The sequence below is a fragment of the Pygocentrus nattereri genome, chromosome 1, assembly GCF_015220715.1.
Source record: "Pygocentrus nattereri isolate fPygNat1 chromosome 1, fPygNat1.pri, whole genome shotgun sequence".
In the NCBI taxonomy this organism is placed as follows: Eukaryota; Metazoa; Chordata; class Actinopteri; order Characiformes; family Serrasalmidae; genus Pygocentrus; species Pygocentrus nattereri.
The window spans coordinates 20,348,142-20,366,786 of record NC_051211.1 but is presented as its reverse complement, the minus strand read 5'-3'; the positions used below and the strand labels follow the sequence as shown (position 1 = coordinate 20,366,786).

The window sequence follows — 18,645 nt, the reverse complement described above, 5'->3', positions numbered from 1 at the left end:
TCACCAGGATTAAAAGAAAGGGTATCACCTCTACGTCGATCCACCTGTTCCTTCTGACGGCGCACCGCCAAACCAAGGCGATTATGGGTCTGTTCCCAAGTCCTCTCACCATGTTCAAAGCATTCATTGAAAGCCAGAGCCTCAGTCCTTTCAGCATTCCAGGGGAATATTGGAGGTTGAAAGCCTAAAAAACACTGGAAAGATGTTAAGTCAGTGGAAGCACTGCAGTGTGAATTTTGTACATATTCTGCCCACAGAAAGAAACGTGACCACTCCCTTGGTTGGTCGTGACAGTAGTGACATAGAAGACGACCTATTTCTTGATTAAGGCGTTCAACTTGACCATTAGCTTGTGGTCTGCGACCTGAGGTAAGACTGACCGAAACCTCCAATTTATCCATGAATGCCTTCCATACCTGTGATGTAAACTGTGGTCCTCTGTCTGAAACAATGTCCTCAGGTATACCAGTAAGTAGTGAGGTGATAAACATGACTTTAGCATGCTCAGACAGACCAGGAGGAAGTTGCTGAGAAAAATTGTTGGCACATTGAAGTAAAAACCCCTCACAACCATCTGGATCACCAGCATACTTATCTGAGAGGGCTACTTTAAGGGAGGCTTGGGCTTAAGGCAGGGATGGTAGAACAACTTGGGGCTGAGCTGGTTGCTGGACTGGTTTTTGAGTTAGCTGCTGCTGGATGGCCTGCACAGCTCGGCCTTGTTCAGCAACCACCTCTAGAAGAGCTGCATTCTCTGCTGCATCCATAGGTCTGGCGAGGTATTCTGTAACACTCGGACAGGGTAGTGTGATGCAAATGCACAGAATCTTTAATGCACAAAATCCACAGAGCAAAAATCAGAGTAGAGACAAGCAAAGATTCAAAAAACCAGGAAAGACCAAAATATAGGGATAACAACTCAATAAAGACACTGAGAGTGGCAATACTTCGCAAGTAGGCAGAGTAAGAGTCTGGGTTATAACGGTTGGCTGATGAGCAGACTGTAGGCAGGTGTGGGAGTGTGGGAGAAGTCAGCTTCTCAATATTCCGGAGAAGCTAATCTCTGAATAAAGGAATGGCCAGTAGGCGTGACACATCATGCAAAATATAAAATTAACAAATAAATTTTTTTTTAAAAACTTCATTAAAATGTAATTACATACAAAACCAATTAAAAGGCAATAAAGACTACTGTCTACTGTACCTGTATGCTCTTCCAAAATAGTAAATATAAGGTAATATTAAAGAGCGAAATAACAAGCAAAACTTGGCTAAATAAATCACTACAATGTGATTGAACATGATTATTTTATTAAGGTAAAGTAACATCCCAAGAGATACAAGAACTCACATTAAACAGCATCTAATGGTTACAAGTACAGATTAATACCTAAATCAAACATCTAAAAAGATGCTAGAGTAGAACATGAGTCGATGCACTGTGGCACTCTCAAGTAGACTAAGCAAAAATAAGAAGAAAAAAGTGGCGAGTCAGTACTTTTAGAAAAAAAAGTTGTTTTTTAACACATTGTTTCACCTAGAGACCACCATGATTACTGCTTAAAATGTTTCAAAGAACAAGGCATCATAAACATTGACTTAAACTAAATAAAACACCATATCCCACAAGTGCGAGCTGCAATTTTAAAAAGTTTTTTTTTGTGCGGAAGTGATGTTCACGTAGACTAGCCTACTTGTTTAATTGCAATTAAACAAATTTGCAGGGCGATTTTTGAGTTTTATTTCCTGAACTAGTTGCAGCCAAACACCAGTGTATTAACCTCTACCCTATTATATAACAGCACCATCAAATCAACAAGGGTAATGCCTCATCTGATGCACATCAATGCATCTTTCTAATTTACCAGGCACACAATGAAACGCACGAAAAATACCAAGAGCCTGACTCTGCCAGATGGGAGTATATTGCCTAGGAAAAGGTGAGAAAGAAACATAGTAACGTTTAGTCAAAATACTTAAATAGGTATTGTTGGAACATACCATTGATTTTCTTTCTTTTTGTATTTCTAACTGTGGCCGAGCGAATCAATCATGCTGAATTAGGTGTCCTCTCAGCTATGAAATAGAATCTAATACCACATCGACATTTTACTTGGTCATGCTATGGTAATTACAACGGTCATTCTTAAAAAGTCATGAAACGTGAAATTAATAAAACCAAAAAAAGAAACATAGGAAGAATTAATAAAATCAGTTTTAAGATAAATGAGTAAAAGAAACTATGGTAGTATTTACTGTAGGGCACTGTTCATTAGGCTACATGACACCTACATAAGTTTGTCAAGACGCCTGACATAACTCTACATAACTGCTCATAAACATTTATTCCAACAGGCATCATCTGTCATAAAGGTTACATTTGCCAATTTCGATCAAAGTCAGCTAGTCTTTATGACAGATGATGTAGAAGGCACTTATAAAGAGTTATGTAGAGTTGTGTCAGTTGTCAAGACAAGCTTATGTAGGTGTTACGTAGCCTTATGAACAACACCCTACAGTAAAGTGTTACAAGTGCTACAATATCAAAGTGAAGTGCAACTGTTTTAAAGAAAAACAAGGGGATTGGGGGGGGGGGGGTACACTGACTTTTTAAACACTCGATTCACTAAAACTACGTTTCAATTTTCCATTTTCAAAACTTCAATTTTCCCAAACGTCTTTATTGGAAGGCGATTTCCGTAAAACAAAGTATGACAGTATTTTATAAGTATAAAACACATAAAAGACACCCATTCCCCCCATAAACATCATACTGCACAATACTTTCTAGAGTTTGGGTGGTATCCTCCTTCACATTACTCTCTTGGCACCAATGAAACATCTGATAGCACCATCACAAAAATGCTTAAAAACATCACACATAGCACACACAACATTTCTGTAATTTTTTTTTTTTAAAAAACAACATGGCATATTCTCACTCCTATGAGAACACATGTATCATAAGGCAAAACACATGAATGACAGAAATTGAAAGTAAAGGACCAGTCATCTTTCACAATGTGTGGATCAATTTAAACAGACATAAAATATGAAATGTCTCACATTCACAGAAATAATTTCAGAAGTTCTAATTTAGTCCATGTATAGAAGAAGGGAAGAAGGTGTACATTATAATCCTTTTCTTTAAAATATATGTCCTCACATGTTAAAAACATAAAAAAATAAAACATTTGTTTTTGAGTAGAAGGTGCCCAAAAAAAAAGGGGGGGATCTTAACAATTAACCGATTAACTGATTAAGCGTTAACCAACAAATACATACACTATATATTTACACATTTATTTGCGTTCTAATAAGCAACTGATATTTGAACAGACTATTTTTTAAATTCAACTTCCGCTTTTCTGACTGTCGACTTGGGACACTGCAGAGATGAAACCATCCAATAAGTAGCTCACAGCACCATCACAAGAAGGTTAGTGCTGTCTTTTTATTATTTTATGTTGCTTTTGTTGAAGATAGGGCCAAGCTGTGCAGAAAAAGTGCTTGTTAGCTAATGGTTACCCTATGTAGTTAGTTCCATGATTAAAAAAAAAGCTTAAAAGAGCTGTGAACTACTGACTTTACACTGACTGTTGTTTACACTATGCATTTGGCCCCAGTCAGGCCATAAATGTTTGTTAAGTTTAATAATATGGGCTAGGTAATAAGTACTAGACTCCATTAGGTTACCGTCATATCTGTGACACTAGAATGCATTTTTTTCATTCAATAACATAAGTCATGTTTAAAACAGTGCTGTGTTTCGTGTTTTCAAAGGTAGTTAAGGTTTATTGGTTAACAATTAATCACTGACTAATAATGGTCAGTTATCGGTCAAAATTCATATCCCTATAACAAAACAAAACATGCAAACAAACTTGCAAACCTGTTCAACCTGCAAATTCGATCCATGTAAGCCATTTAAACCCATCAACAGAGTAAATATGGCATTTACAGTTTTTATGTAGATGTTACTGGATACATAAATGACAACATAAGCTTAAGATGCAATGATAACTAACTAGAACGGTTTTATTTACTAAAAACTGCAACAATCGGGTTTTAGCAAGAAATTTTTAAATACGATGTTAAGTGATCTACAAAATTCCGGTGTGGAGAAAGAGCAAAACTGCTGACCCTCCAAACAACATTCTTGCTACATAATCTAGCCATCAAGTCTTTCCTAGCAAGGATGTAATCAGTACACACTAGTGTACATCATACATGACACTGTATTTTAGCAGTTACTGAGTTTTATCCTTAATTCAACTCTTATTTTCTTACCTGGTAAAATCGCACAATTAAAAAATTCCAAATTCACGTCTTGCTTATGGAGGATGACAAGCTAGTCATGCAAACAGCTTATTTGTAACGGCACAAAATCAAGTGCCTTTAGTTCTCTGGCGTTCCTTTTTGTCTCAGAACGGACTTCTGAAAAGGTCTGCTTTTCACTTTGGATTAAGATTGAGCTCATGGAGCAGAACGTCAGAACACCAAACTGTCTTTAAAAACACATGCAAAAGGCACAGAACTCAAGCGACAAAGAAAATAAAACGGATAAAAAGGTACCTTCAAGGTAACCTTCAGGATGACACAATTTGTTTTCATTTTGTTAAAAACTCATTCAAAAATATTCTGTGCTCTGTTGCACTCGATTTACTTCTTTTTATGCTTCTTCCCTCCAACCACCCCTTCAGCTGCCTTCTCTGCAGCATCATTCCTGCTGGCCTTTTGGTCTTCAGCATCTGCCACTGTCTCTGCCTCCACACCTGAGTACTCAGATGAGGCAAATGAGTTTCGGGGTCGTTTAGGTGCGGATGTCTCATTCACCTCACTGACTGCAGAGGCTTCAGCAAGGCTCGCCTTGCTAGGACGGCCCCGCTTACGCGGATGGCTGCTGGCAGAGATGGCATTGCTGCTGCTCAGATCACTGTTTTCGGTCTCCTTTGTATGAGTACTGGCTTTTCCAGAACCTGGTGGTCTTCCCCTCTTTCGAGGGGCTCCATTTGCTTTTTGTGATGACAGTTTTATCTTTGCTTCGGAACCTGGAGGCCGCCCCCTTTTTCGAGGAATTCCGTCTGTCTCCTGTCCTGCAAACTTTATCTTCAGCACAGATCCTGAGGGTCGCCCTCGCTTTCTAGGAGCTCCATCAGCTTCCTGTGTTATAACCTTTTGTTTCGTTCCAGAGCCTGGGGGTCTGCCCCTCTTCCGAGGAGTTCCTTTTGACTCCTGCCTGACTGATATCTTTGTTCCAGAACCTGGAGGTCGCCCCCTCTTTCTAGGAGTCCCCTGAATGGCCCGTTTTGCTGGTGACCTTGCTGCCAGACCCCGTTTCTTCTTAAATGAACCTTGCGGCCGTCCCCTCTTTCGAGGAATGGCCTCACTAAGCTCAGACATCCTCTTTATATTTTTCTTCAGGTTTCCATTGACTGTACCATTCTGTGAAGAAGCTCTTGCTATGGGTTCATATTTGCGTGGTCGACCTCGTCCCCTTTTCTCTTTAGGGATATTTACGAGGGGATGGATGCGGGGTCTCCCAAGAGGCTTAGAAAGCCTCCGTTTCCTTTGCTTGCTCAACCTCAACATTCTCTCTGCTTCCTCTACTGGCGTAAGGGGGATCTTTCTTGGCCGTCCTGGCATTCTTATCTTCTTAGGGCGACCACGCTTCTTCACTTTCGGTCTAAACACTGTTTCAGGTGAAAAATAATCCACTCTTTTTGATGTCCTGGCATTATGTGTTACTTCTGTGACAGAGATAATCTTTTTCTTAACTGACCCTTTTGGCCTGCCTCTGCCACGTTTGGCAGGATTATTTCCATTGGCCCGACTGTTATCAGATCCGTCCTTCTGCTCAACTTCCATCATTATTTCAGGCTTACCTTGGGTCTGGGATCTCCACCCAGACTTGCCTTTCCAATCACTAGATTCTGGAAAAAAGAAGACAATGGATTAAGGCTTTATTCTTTGAATTAGGACAACATTCTTTCAGTCAGAAAAAGACAAAGTTTCAAACCCTGGACTTCGAGTTCCAACTGCCCTACGTGTTTTAATGTTTTCACTCTTCTCAAGAGAAGTTTGTTAAATAACAAATGGTTGGATTAAGGTTTTATGGAAGCAGGAGAAACACTAAAATGTTCACTGAAGGAAGTCCTCCAGGACCAGGTTTTGAACCACTAATCTAGGTAATTCATCATTAAATGACCCACAAAGTTTGATGTTTCACCAGAAAAACAAAGAAAACCTAAATACAGCTGCTGGTAACAAGGAAAAGAACAAAGATCATTTATTAAGTTAAACAAATATTAATACTTTCTATTTAAATTGAGAACTAATACCAGGTATCTCTGTTTTGGGGATGAAACTGGGCAAATTTAATCTGAATCAGATTCAGGTTAATGCTTTTGAATAATTTAGAGGAACATGCTTTTGGCCATCTTTTCATAGTTGCATAGCAACACCATCTGTGACTTTTGACAGCAATCTAACACATATCATAACTAAGCTTCCCCAGACAAACAAAGCGAGAAGTCCATATGTCCCCCACATACATCCACAACTGTTCATTTTTTCAGAGGTTTTCAAGCAAAGATTCATCAGAAATGTACCACAGAAGTCATGTAAACTCAATGTAATCGTGTTGATTATTTGCTGTTGTATGCTGTGGCCTAAAATACATTTGCCAGTTGTTGACAACTTTGTTTCCTTTTTTTTCGTCTTTTTTTCCCTGATGCACATAGACTTTTGTAATTACGTCAGAAAACTTGTCCAGTTCAAAAACACAGAACTGTGCTTTTTATCTAGACTTTTCTATCTGTTACAACTCTTTTACAATTAACCCTGCCCACGGAGAAGTTTAACGTTTGCAGTCCGTTTTCAGTTGAACTGCTAATCAACAGTAGGTGTAAGAAGCAAAGCTAACATTTTCTTTTGTAACAGAGGGGTGCATGTTACTTGTATAAGAAATAATAATCTTGTTGTTAAAATTATTTATCAAAAAGTCTCTCTCTCTCTCTCTCTCTTAGGTTTACACTTCTACTACTGTATGGAACTAAATCTCAGAACTGCCTGATGCCTCTAAGATAACTGTTCTAAAAGTTTTTGCTTCGGTCTCACAGACTTGTTTACAAATGTTTACAATAAACTTTACTTCTCTTAAATTCTGATTTTATGAAAATTTTTTATTCTGTTTAATTTGTTCTGAATAAATCAACATATTGGCTTTTATACACTTAAGAGTGCTTTGAAGTGTTGCTAGCATTACTCTGCAATAACAACCCAGAGGCACTACACGAAAAATTTTTGTTTTTAAAAGAGAAAAAAATTATTTTTTTTCTTTTTTTAGAACTGGAGAAACAGGCAGCATAGAGTACCTAAGACATGCAAATCCCATGATCTACGCAAGCTTAACACATTTCTTGGAGAATAATTTTGCTGCAAGGTTAAATACAAAAGTATGTATTATATGAACGGTCAGACTGACCTAACAATAAGAGTCGATTTTCCCCAAATCAGAAATACTTTACTGTTAAGAAAGCCGACACACAGTGACCTCTAAATCACACTGTCTGCGGCCAGCAGCCCAACAAGGCACAGAGCACTTTCATGTAGCAACTCAGTTACTCTGCCAGTGCTGATCTTCACTACCCAGCTCAAGGACAGAGATTTGGGTTGAATATTTTGAATGTGTGTCATTTAAGCCTGTCCCTTCATCACTTCAAATGAAACTACACAGGCAATGCCAAACATGAGACAGTCTAAGAGAAATAGCGGTGGGAGAGCGGAATGAAATATTTGGCGAATTTCCTTACAAACGCAGGGGTAAAACTAAATAAGTTAAAAATAAAGTGTACAATAACATTTCAAGAAGGGCACAAGAAGAAGCTATTAACGCTATTAAATAACTAATAATATACTGTAATCTTTCTTGTTTTGTTTGTGGTTTTTTGTGTCAGTGTATTGCCCATGAGATTTTATCACCACTTCAAATACAAGCACTTGCAGGTACTCATTTATCCATTTTTATGTCATGAAGCCTTTTCCACATTCTGAAAACATGATCTTTCTTGACAAACCTAAGACCGCTCTTTTTCATTTCAGAAATAATAATAATACAAAAAAATGTTTTACCTACTGGCTTCTATCTATATATATATATATATATATATAGATATAGAGAGAGACAGAGCGAGAGAGACAGACAGAGAGAGACACAGAGAGACAGAGACAGACAGAGAGAGACAGAAAGAGAGAGACAGACAGACAGAGAGAGAAAGAGACACAGAGAGACAGAGAAAGAAAGATACAGGCAGAGAGAGAGAAAAAGAGAGAGAGACAGAAAGAGAAAAAGAGAGAGAGACAGACAGACAGAGAGAGAAAGACAGAGACAGACAAACATAGAGAGAGAGACAGAGACAGACAGACATAGAGAGAGAGACAGAGACAGACAGAAAGAGAGAGACAGACAGACAGAGAGAGAAAGAGACACAGAGAGAGAGACAGAGAAAGAAAGATGCAGGCAGAGAGAGATAGACAGACAGAGAGAGAAAAAGAAAGAGAGACAGAGAGAGAGAGACAGAGAGAGAAAAAGAGAGAGAGAGACAGAAAGAGAGAGACAGAGACAGACAGACATAGAGAGAGAGACAGACATAGAGAGAGAGAGAGAGAAAAAGAGACAGGCAGAGAGACAGATAGAGAGAGAAAGAGACAGAGAGAGAAAGAGACAGAGAGAGAAAAAGAGAGACAGAGAGAAAGAGACAGAGAGAAAAAGAGAGACAGAGAGAAAGAGACAGAGAGAGAGAAAAAGAGAGAGAGACAGAGAGAGAGAGACAGAGAGAAAGAGACAGAGAAAAAGAGAGAGACAGTGAGAAAGGGAGACAGAGAGAGAGAAAAAGAGAGAGAGAGAGAAAAAGACAGAGAGAGAGAGAGAAAGGGAGACAGAGAGAGAGAAAAAGAGACAGAGAGAGAGAAAAAGAGACAGAGAGAGAAAAAGAGACAGAGACCTGTAATTTCACTGAAAACAGCAGTGAGTGCAGCATCACTGCTTTACTCCGAACATGTCCACATTTTGTTTAGTTTTTTTTTTCTTCTTTTTGAGTCCAACTACTAGACAGACACATGAGACGAAACGCTGCCGGATAACACGCCAGTTTCCAGCACATAAACAGACCCCCTCTCCCCGCTCAGCCCGCCTCGGACCACCGTGTTCAGGTCCAGGTAATGAAAGGCTGAAGCTAACGGGCTAGCGCGCTAAATGGAAACTGGCGAACTAAGACAAGTTTTCCGTGCAGGAAATGCGCCGTTAGCGCTGCGCCGAAACAGCCGAAACGGTTTGAGTGCAGCTCCACTTACTTATTCGGCCGTTTGGTCGGAGCAGAGCGGCTCTTTCTCATGCACTGGAGAGAATTTCGATGCAAACGGCACCGGACAGAGAGGCTGGCGGCTGTGATGATTTAAAAAAAACAAAAAAGCGTTTTTTCCGTCTCATTTCGGTTTGTAGTGCATCACAGCGTGGACGGGAATGTCGCCCCCTACTGTTTAGGAGTGACATCAACCGCGCCAAACCATAAGACAGTCTATCTCATAATTTTGAGATGCTAAGCCAATATTTTGATATTTTCTCAAATTAATGAGAAAATAAGTTGCTTTTTGATTATACTGAGACACTTTCTCATCTTTCTCAGATGCATAAAGCATCTCAAAGTAACAAGAACGTTTCACAGTAAAGTTACTCAAAATAATGTCTTAGTACTGCAAAATAGAAATAGAAATAGAATAGAGAGCCCTCTCTGGGTCGGGGATGAGCTCTTGCCTCAAGTGGAGGAGTTTAAGTATCTCGGGATCTTGTTCACGAGTGATGGTAAAAGGGAGCGGGAAATTGACAGGTGGATTGGTGCTGGGTCAGCAGTGATGCGGGCTCTCTACTGGTCTGTTGTGGTAAAGAAAGAGCTGAGCCACAAGGCAAAGATCTCGATTTACTGGTCGATCTATGTTCCCACCCTCACCTATGGTCATGAGCTTTGGGTAATGACCGGAAGAACGAGATTGCGAATACAATCGGCCGAAATGACTTTCCTCCACAGGGTGTCTGGACTCTCCCTTAGAGATAGGGTGAGAAGCTTGGTCATCCGGGAGGGACTGGGAGTAGTTAAGGCATGGCCATGACTTAGTAAGGCATGGGAACGAGATCCTAATGCATGGTCATAACTAAGTAAAGTATGGGAACAAGATCCTAATGTGTAGACATGCATTGGGATCTCGTTCCCACAGCTTACTAAGTCATGGCCATGACTTAATTGTGACATTCACATGACTTAGTAAGTTGTGGCCATACATTTGGATCTCGTTCCCATGCTTTGCTAAGTTGTGGTCATGACTTAATTATCACATTCCCAGAACTTAGTAAGTCGTGGCCACGCTTTAGGATCTCGTTCCCATACCTTACTGTCCCATGTGCTATTTTTATTTTATGGGATGTGACCAGCAGGGCTCTGTATCTAGGACAGTTCAATTTCAGAATTTTTGTTTCAGATTCAGCTCGGATTCTGACACCTTTGCTACAAATTGTACAAATGATTTTTTCCCACTTTGATCAAAGTAAAATACAGTCAGTCTGTCATGCCTAATAGAAAGATGCATGTTTCAGACAGGCCGTCTAAACAGTGACAGCAGAAAATCTCACAAAATGACGGCGTGGAATCAAGTCCATAGCTTCGGAGTTGACTCTGGATTTCCAAATGCCTGGAAACTTTTTGGGATTGACAGCCAGCAAAAGGAGTTGTTGCAGTTGAAGAAAGTATTGGTGATGTGAATGCTAGTAGGCACGCAAACAAAAGCATATGAATTTACTTGTAGTGACATGCAATCCTGCAAGCTAAAATGGTTCAACTCACTGAAGGCAAATGCATTTTCCACTCTGCATTTAATTAACACTCTTGTCAACAAAAGAAATGCCACGCTGTCAGAAAAAGGTACTGAGCAGGTTCAATTTTCATTCATCAAGGAACAAACAGTGTAAATGTGCCCCCAAAGCTACAACAGTGGTTTTAACGTCCAACTGTGTACCTTAAAGACATTTTCCCAGGGGAAAAGAATGTATTTGTACCATGTCATACGTTTTGTTTTAAAACAAAACAGTAAAATAAAAAACCTGGAAACAAGAAAGGGTCTGTGGAGTCAATACACCTTTAAATATAAAATATATATATATATATATATATATATATATATATATATATATAATATATTTAAGACAGACACATTATATAATAATATTATAATATTATATAAAATATAAAATTTCAATGAATTATGGCACATTTATTATCCTTAACTAAGGGTACTGAAGACATACCCCTGAGTGTACCACCCCAGTAACAGTTTAGTACCTTTAGTATGTTTCTGATGCATACTGTATATTTTACTTTACATTTTACTGGCTTTTTTAAACAATATGTATTACAATGTGTTTTACAAATTGTATAGCTATATATTACTGTTGGTGGTATAATGGGTCATACTGATGTGCTTAGTGACTTATGTCACTGGATGTCAGCACTGGATGCTAGATCTGCTTCATTGGCTGCAAGTGCAATTATTGTAAAATGGACAGTGGTGGACAGTAACTAAGAAAAATGTAATTCATTACTGTACTTAAGTAGTTTTTTCATGTATCTGTACTTTACTTAAGTATGTCCATTTTGGGCGACTTTTTACTTTCACTCACTACATTTCAGAGTCTAATATCTGACTTTTCCTCCACTACATTTTGAGAAATCTGTCGTTCCTTTTGGTTTCTTTGTGTATAAAAACGTAACATGTCAAAACAAAAGAAGTGCAAAGCCAGAGCACCAATTGGGGCACAGCGGTCACTTTGTTCTGAGCTGGTTTTGACCTGTTGGTCATACCAACCCAGTGCAGCACACGGTTCAACGTCAGTGCAGCAGCGTAAAAATACATACGTCTACCTAAATGATGAACTAAACTAACTTTGTGTAAATAGACCACAATATAGAAATATGTCCACATACGCAGTTTGACTGGCATGTTTCTTTTTTTCTGAATTCATACAAACACTTTCATTTTATAGTAAATTAGTTTGGGTTAGTTTATGTTTATGAACAGAGGCCTACAGATCAACACAGTAAAGGAAAACTTATTTGTGATTCTGAGTTTTTATTCAACTTGTAACTAATTTACAAAGTAATCTTAAACTGAAACTGTGCTTGTGTGTAAAAGTGATTTCAGAGCCACTCGGTTCTCCCTGATGGAAACTGTTTACCTTCAGTGTTTTGTGCTTATGATCATTTTAATAGACATCAGCGTCACTAATTAATGATGTTCTATTAAATGAGTTCATGAAGCGAGTCTTGTTATAAAAATGATAACAGGACATCAGAGTCATAATTAATCTTTTAGGACTTTTACTTTCGATACTTAAGTACATTTGAAGGCAAATACTTTTGTACTTTTACTCAAGTTGAGGTCTAGAGTAAGGACTTCTACATTTACTGGAGTAATATTTTACCTTGGGTATCTCTACTTTAACTCAAGTACATGATATGTGTACTTTGTCCACTTCTGAAAATGGAAGTGTGTAGGAGCAACAGCAGCTCAGCCATACAAACACAGAGCAGGGCCACAGAATGCTGAAGAGTATAGTGCATAAAATTTGATGGTCTTCTGTTGCATCACTAGAAAGTTCCATTTCCACGGCTTAACAGCTGCACACAAGTCTAAGATCGCTATGCACAATGCCAAGTGTCGGCCGGAGATGTGTAAGGCACCCTGCGACTGGACTAATGGAATAGTGGAAACATCTTCTCTTGATTGATGGATCATGCTCCACTATCGGACAACCTGATATATGAATCTGGATTTGGTGGATGCCAGGAGAACGCTACCTACCAGAATGCATAGTGCCAACAGTAAAGTTTGGTGGAGGAGGGATAATATTCTAGGGCTGTTTTTCAGGGTTTGGACTTGGCCCCTTAGTTAGTTAAATATAATGTTAAAACTACAGCATATAAAGTTACACAGAATTTGTGGCAGCAGTTTTCTGTTCCAGCATGACTGTGCAACTGTGCACAAAACGAGGTCTAAAAAGACTGACAAGTTTGACAAGTTTGGTGCAGAGGGCCACCACTGGCCAGCACAAGCCCTGATCTCAATCATAATGAACACCATGGTATGAATGAGAATGACAACTGTCTTCTCGAACAACATCAATGTCTTATGTCACAAATGCTCTTTTGAGTGAATATGCACAAAATCCTAAAGACACTCCAAAAAAGCCCTACCAGAAGAGTGGCCAACTCCATATTATTGGAACTCCATGTTTTTGGAAAGGGATCTCCAACAAGCTTATATTGGTGTTATGATCAGGTGTCCACATACCTTTGGCCATATAATACATATACTTTTTTTCTCTAGATGCATTGAGTGTATTTATTGTATAGTCTGCACTTGTTTCACACTGTTGTGTATGTGCACTGTAGTCCTGTGTAATGTGCTGCTGTTGTATATTGCATAATGATACCATTTTATTTCAATGTATACAAGTTATATTGAGGAATGACAAAGACCAACTGACTTGCCTTGTCACATCAGTAGCATCCTTGAAAACTGTAAGAAAGCAGGCTGCATTTCTCAGCTGTATCAGTTTCTAATTCAACAGCCTTCAATCAGTGAATTCAGCTGAAGTGCATAAAACACTGAAAAAAGGGTTTATTTGAACTTATACTGCTTCTATGATCTCCACGGAAAAAGCTTGGCCAATAGAAAGAGATGTTTACCAGTATGCGAAATACCCCTTGGTAATGGGGGTGGGGGGGTGGGGGGGGGTTCCGTGGTTGGCTACTCCAGCATTTTCTGGCTGCTAACTCACAGTCAGGCTAATTCGCCAGAGCAGGACTAATGAAAGCAAAATGTTTGGTTTAACAATGCTCTTTTCTAGTTTGGTAATAAACTCTTCCACACATTAAATGAGATTTTAAACATCTCCTAGACACAATATGCTGTATCCCGGGCCAAGTTACAGTTGCTAGGCAATGAAGGACCAACTGGGTGAACCAATTTGCTACAGTACCACCTTCAGGCAGACCAAATTGTGCCTTAACTAACTAGTGATGCAGTTAACTAACTAAGTTACCTCACTAAGTTTCTCTACCATTAACCCTTTCACATTAGACTACTCTGAATATGTCACAACAATGTACTTATACATACAGTATATATTTTAAAAAATTGACAGCATTCTACTTTAATACTCTCGCTTTCAGAAGAAGAATTGGATGAAGTGTCTACAAACTCTTGGACACAATATTTATCAGGGACTTTTCATGCTCTCTGAAGATTAACAATGTTGTAAGTTCTCAAAAGTATCACATTGTTTTGCTGAAAAAACTTTCATGGTAAAAATGCTTTGTCAAGTCAACCTAAAATAATACTTTGCATGCTAAGAAGCAATTTAACTGGATATACTCATTTAAAAAATACTCTTAAAAAGAAAGCAAAGCAACGTAAATAGGTTAGATTAACAATGTAAACCTTAAAAGCACTTCAATTTCTGCTCCAGTTTTTACAGTTCTGCTTGTGTTGTGGGACTCGCGTCCACATTTTGTCACGAGACTGTCAATGAACAGCAGGGCTGGATTAAGTTTCTCTGCTACCCCACTTTCTACATCACACCACTTATCTACTGACAAAAATAAAAAATTTCAGTAGTTTCTGTTAAAGAATGCCCTGTTCACTGTTCACAAAATATCTAAACTGAACTAATGTTCACTCCTCAGCTAAGGCCTTGTCCATGTCTGCCAGGTATGTCAACAGGAGGGTACTGGCTTGATCGAAAAAATCACTAATGTCTCAATACATTTGGATAAAAATCAACAATGACTTTTGCCAGCCTCTGATTTTTCTTTGTCTGATTTACATCATCATGTACCAGGGGAAAATATTACTATTACTATTACAATAATGTCATGCTTTTCCTTCCCCTTCTGGTACCCTCACCTATCATTAAGCGAAAACATTGTGTTACCTCAGAGACCCTGTGTGATATATTGTTTGCTCAGAAATGCGTTAGGGTATGGAAGGAAAATCTGCTATTAATGCCTTCCATTTACATACACATTACGCTAAAGAGACTGACTAGTCTGGTGTGTTAAGAGATTTGAAGTAAACTGAGAGTTTCACCAGGTTTTATGTCAACAACAGATAATACAGTTTCACTCATCTATCATTTATATATTTATTTAATCTATTTGAGCAACTCCTGGACATTGTTGTCCCTGGGTGGACTCAGAAATTGTTCTTAATAACAACTAATTGCAAAGCCTCCATCTAAGGTGATTGGAAACTTTTGCAAACTTTTTCCCTATCATTATTGAATATCAACAAAACCTACAAATGATGAAAACAGTCCCTCAGGCATGCTCAGTCCAGGTCCTAGAGATCTACCTTCCTGGAGAGTTCCAACACACCTGACTCTAATGTTCAGATGCTGCTGAATGCCTTATTTACCTGGATCCATTGTGTTAGATTAGATGTAGATGTACATTGAATTGTAATGAATGTCTAGAACTACAAATGAATTTAATTATTTTCCCTTTATACTTTTTAAGTTTTAGTTTTGAGCAAATTTGTTTTCAGCCTTGTCTAGGTCTTGTCATTTCTGGTCTCAAGACTACAAAGTCTTGGTCTTGACTTAGACTTGACATGCCCAGGTCTCAGGCTTGACTCAGACTCTCATAGCTTTGTCATTGTGATAAGATCCAAACCCTCCAAAACCTCCTTCACAATCAACAACTAAAATTATGAGATTCTTTGAAATATCAGCATTTTCATTAGTTCTCTGTGTACCTTTCTGTGTACCTATCTCTGTACACCTTTTCCTACTCATATCAACTATTAACATCAGAGGATCCAGCACTCAAGAAATATAACACAGATCTTTCAATGCAACGATTTTTGTCTACAAACAAGGACCAGACTTATCCAGCTTATAGCCTTCTCTGTTCTCTGTAGTGCTCCATGGTTGTGAGAGCTGGACAATAAACAGGCGAGACAGGAAAATTATAGATGCCTTTGAACTTAGGTGTAGACGACAGCTTATGAAAGTCCCTTGGATGCCAAAGGACACAAACAGATCTACAAACAAATAAAACCTCACCTGCCAGTGGAAGGTCAGATAATCTTTTTTTTTTTGGACACATTCTTAGAAGAACTAATTCTTCGGAAAAGAGGAACCAGTAACAAGATGGATGGATAGAGTCAGAGGAGTCATGAACCAGCCATTTAAAAGTGTGAAAGCATAAACAGATGACCGAATATTCTGGAGAAACACTGTCCTTATGGTCGGCGTGAGTCAGAAATGACTTGACAACACTTAATAATAACATTGGCATGCTAAGATCCTGGGGTGAGCTGAAGAGGCAGTCCATAAACTCTGAAAAGCTTTTGCACGAACCACTAGCAAATGAAGAAGTTGAGAGATAAACTGCTGAAGTTTGATCTTGGTCTTGCACAGCCACCCTGAAATCATGTTAATGCTTAAAATAAAAACACAACCTTAAAATAAAAACACAAACGCAATAAAATAAAACACAACTTTGTTTTGTTGTATTGAGTTGTATGCCACTTCTGTAGTTGAAGTCTCTTTGTGCTTTTTAATCTGATAAGATTTATGTGACAGACCACATTAAACATCATTCTGTGGAACTGGCTACAGGTAGCATAGCACATGTCTGTAACTGCAAGCTTGAAGTAGATTTCCTGAGGGACTGCCTCCTGAACTCACTGCCCTTGCACCCCTGCCCTCCTGGTTCTTTTCCATGGTTACGAGACAGGGTTGCTGATGCGCCCGTTTAATGCGTTCCTCAGTGCTGACGAGGGAGATCGCTACTAATGCTCCTCGCTCTAATCTATGGCTTGCCAGACAGGCCGATCGATGATCCGCATTTCGATCTGTTCTTGTGCTCTCACTCTCAGACTCACACTCACCTGCTTTTGTCACGCTTTCACAGGCACACATCCATCCAAATCCCTCAGCAGGCCTTCAGCTGAATTGAGGCCATTGCTAGACATGCGAAAGAATCTGGAGGGCATCACTGTAACAACTCAGATCATGTGAGCTAGGACAACAAACTATCAAATCATAGAAAAGTAACCTGCAGAATAATTATGATGAAGCACTTCTGAAATACTGAGACATAGAAACTAGGGTTCAAACAATTATTCCAACATTATCAACAATGTTGACAATAAAAAATAATGCACAAATATTTTTGTTGGCGATTTTTCCCTTACCTTTTCAAAGTGACCTCCAACCTGAAGAGAGTTAACAAAAGTTGAAAGAAGAAGAAAAGCGTTTTCTAAGAATGAAGGGTAATCACATACAACATATTGTAGCTAAAACAATCAATCAAACCAACAAAAAACTCAAGTATCTCCAAATGGCAACTTTACAGGACAAGCCCTTTCTTTACTTTTACTGTAAGTTAATGAAAAGAGACTTTTTGTCAAAGTACACTTTGGCCCATTTATATTTGTCCATTCACCATAAGCTTTTATAACCATGTAAAAGACAATGGCTGTTCTCAAATGATGTAGCAAAAAAGGTTTTTGGACCTTTATGATATCCGAGTTTGACTTAGCTTTCCATTGAAGCCCAGCAGTACCCTGGACCACTGGAAAACAGTACCCTTGACCACTGCTGACGATTCTGAAGCAGCAGACGGTCAGCAAATGATAGGTTTTCCCTCCATGCTGGTGTTCTGACAAACTGAACAAACCTACTTCCTGAGGAGTTGCAGTTACAGTAAGAATGAGCTAACATTACCCTTACAATCATTACTAAAGCGTACACTACTAACATTTGTTTGGAATGTTCTAAGCCGTTCTACTTGAAAAAAAGTATTGAAACAAACAGCGTCCTGTCACAGTGTTACACTCGTTAGCTAGCTAACTATGTATAACTGGTTAATTAGCTCAAATACAGCTCGTTTTGATGACATCCTTACACCATTTGCTGAAAAAGTCTTGTTATTTCTGAAGACTCATTGTACTGATTCTTCACAAAATGTCTAAACTGAACCAGAGTTAACTCCTCAGGTAGGACCTTGTTAAGATTGGGCAGATGTGCTAATGAGAGGGCAACAGCTTTATAACAAAGATCATTAAAAGATAGCAAAATGTCTGAACTGGAAATACTAAAATGACAGAATTGGGCACCACCAATTTGGAGAGAAATTCACTCAGTATTATTACAGCAGTAAAAGAATTTGTGGAAGGAAACAAAAATTTACCACAAGTGATTTTTATCTGAACTTCAATTACTAATTTGCAGTCATATGCAAAAACGTGAAAAAGTCAAATCTGAAAAAAATAGTTGAATTATAGGTGAAAATACAAAATAATGGCCAAGGAACAATTTTAAATACAGCATTTTTATGCAGAGTTTAGAGCACAATTTCTATGTTAGCATATTAGTAAAAATAAAATCATAAAATAATTTGTGTTGTAACTTTTGAGTGTCAATTCAGAAAATAAGCATGTAGCAGCATGTGTACTTAATTTCACTTAGAAAATCAACAAATCATGTAATTTGACCAGCCCATACTTTTGCATACAACTGTGTCAGAT

The 18,645-nt window shown here is 38.6% G+C and overlaps 1 protein-coding gene across 1 annotated transcript; it reads right to left on the bottom strand.

Moving 5' to 3' along the window:
- Positions 1-1,291: 1,291 nt before the first annotated feature.
- si:ch211-288g17.3 (origin recognition complex subunit 4) lies at positions 1,292-9,463 on the bottom strand. Its single transcript, XM_017724353.2, has 2 exons — positions 9,355-9,463; positions 1,292-5,933 (listed from the first exon to the last, which is right to left on the bottom strand). The coding sequence occupies exon 2, from the start codon at positions 5,869-5,871 to the stop codon at positions 4,663-4,665; it is 1,209 nt and encodes a 402-aa protein (XP_017579842.2). The 5' UTR covers positions 5,872-5,933; positions 9,355-9,463; the 3' UTR covers positions 1,292-4,662.
- Between the last annotated feature and the right edge of the window lie 9,182 nt (positions 9,464-18,645).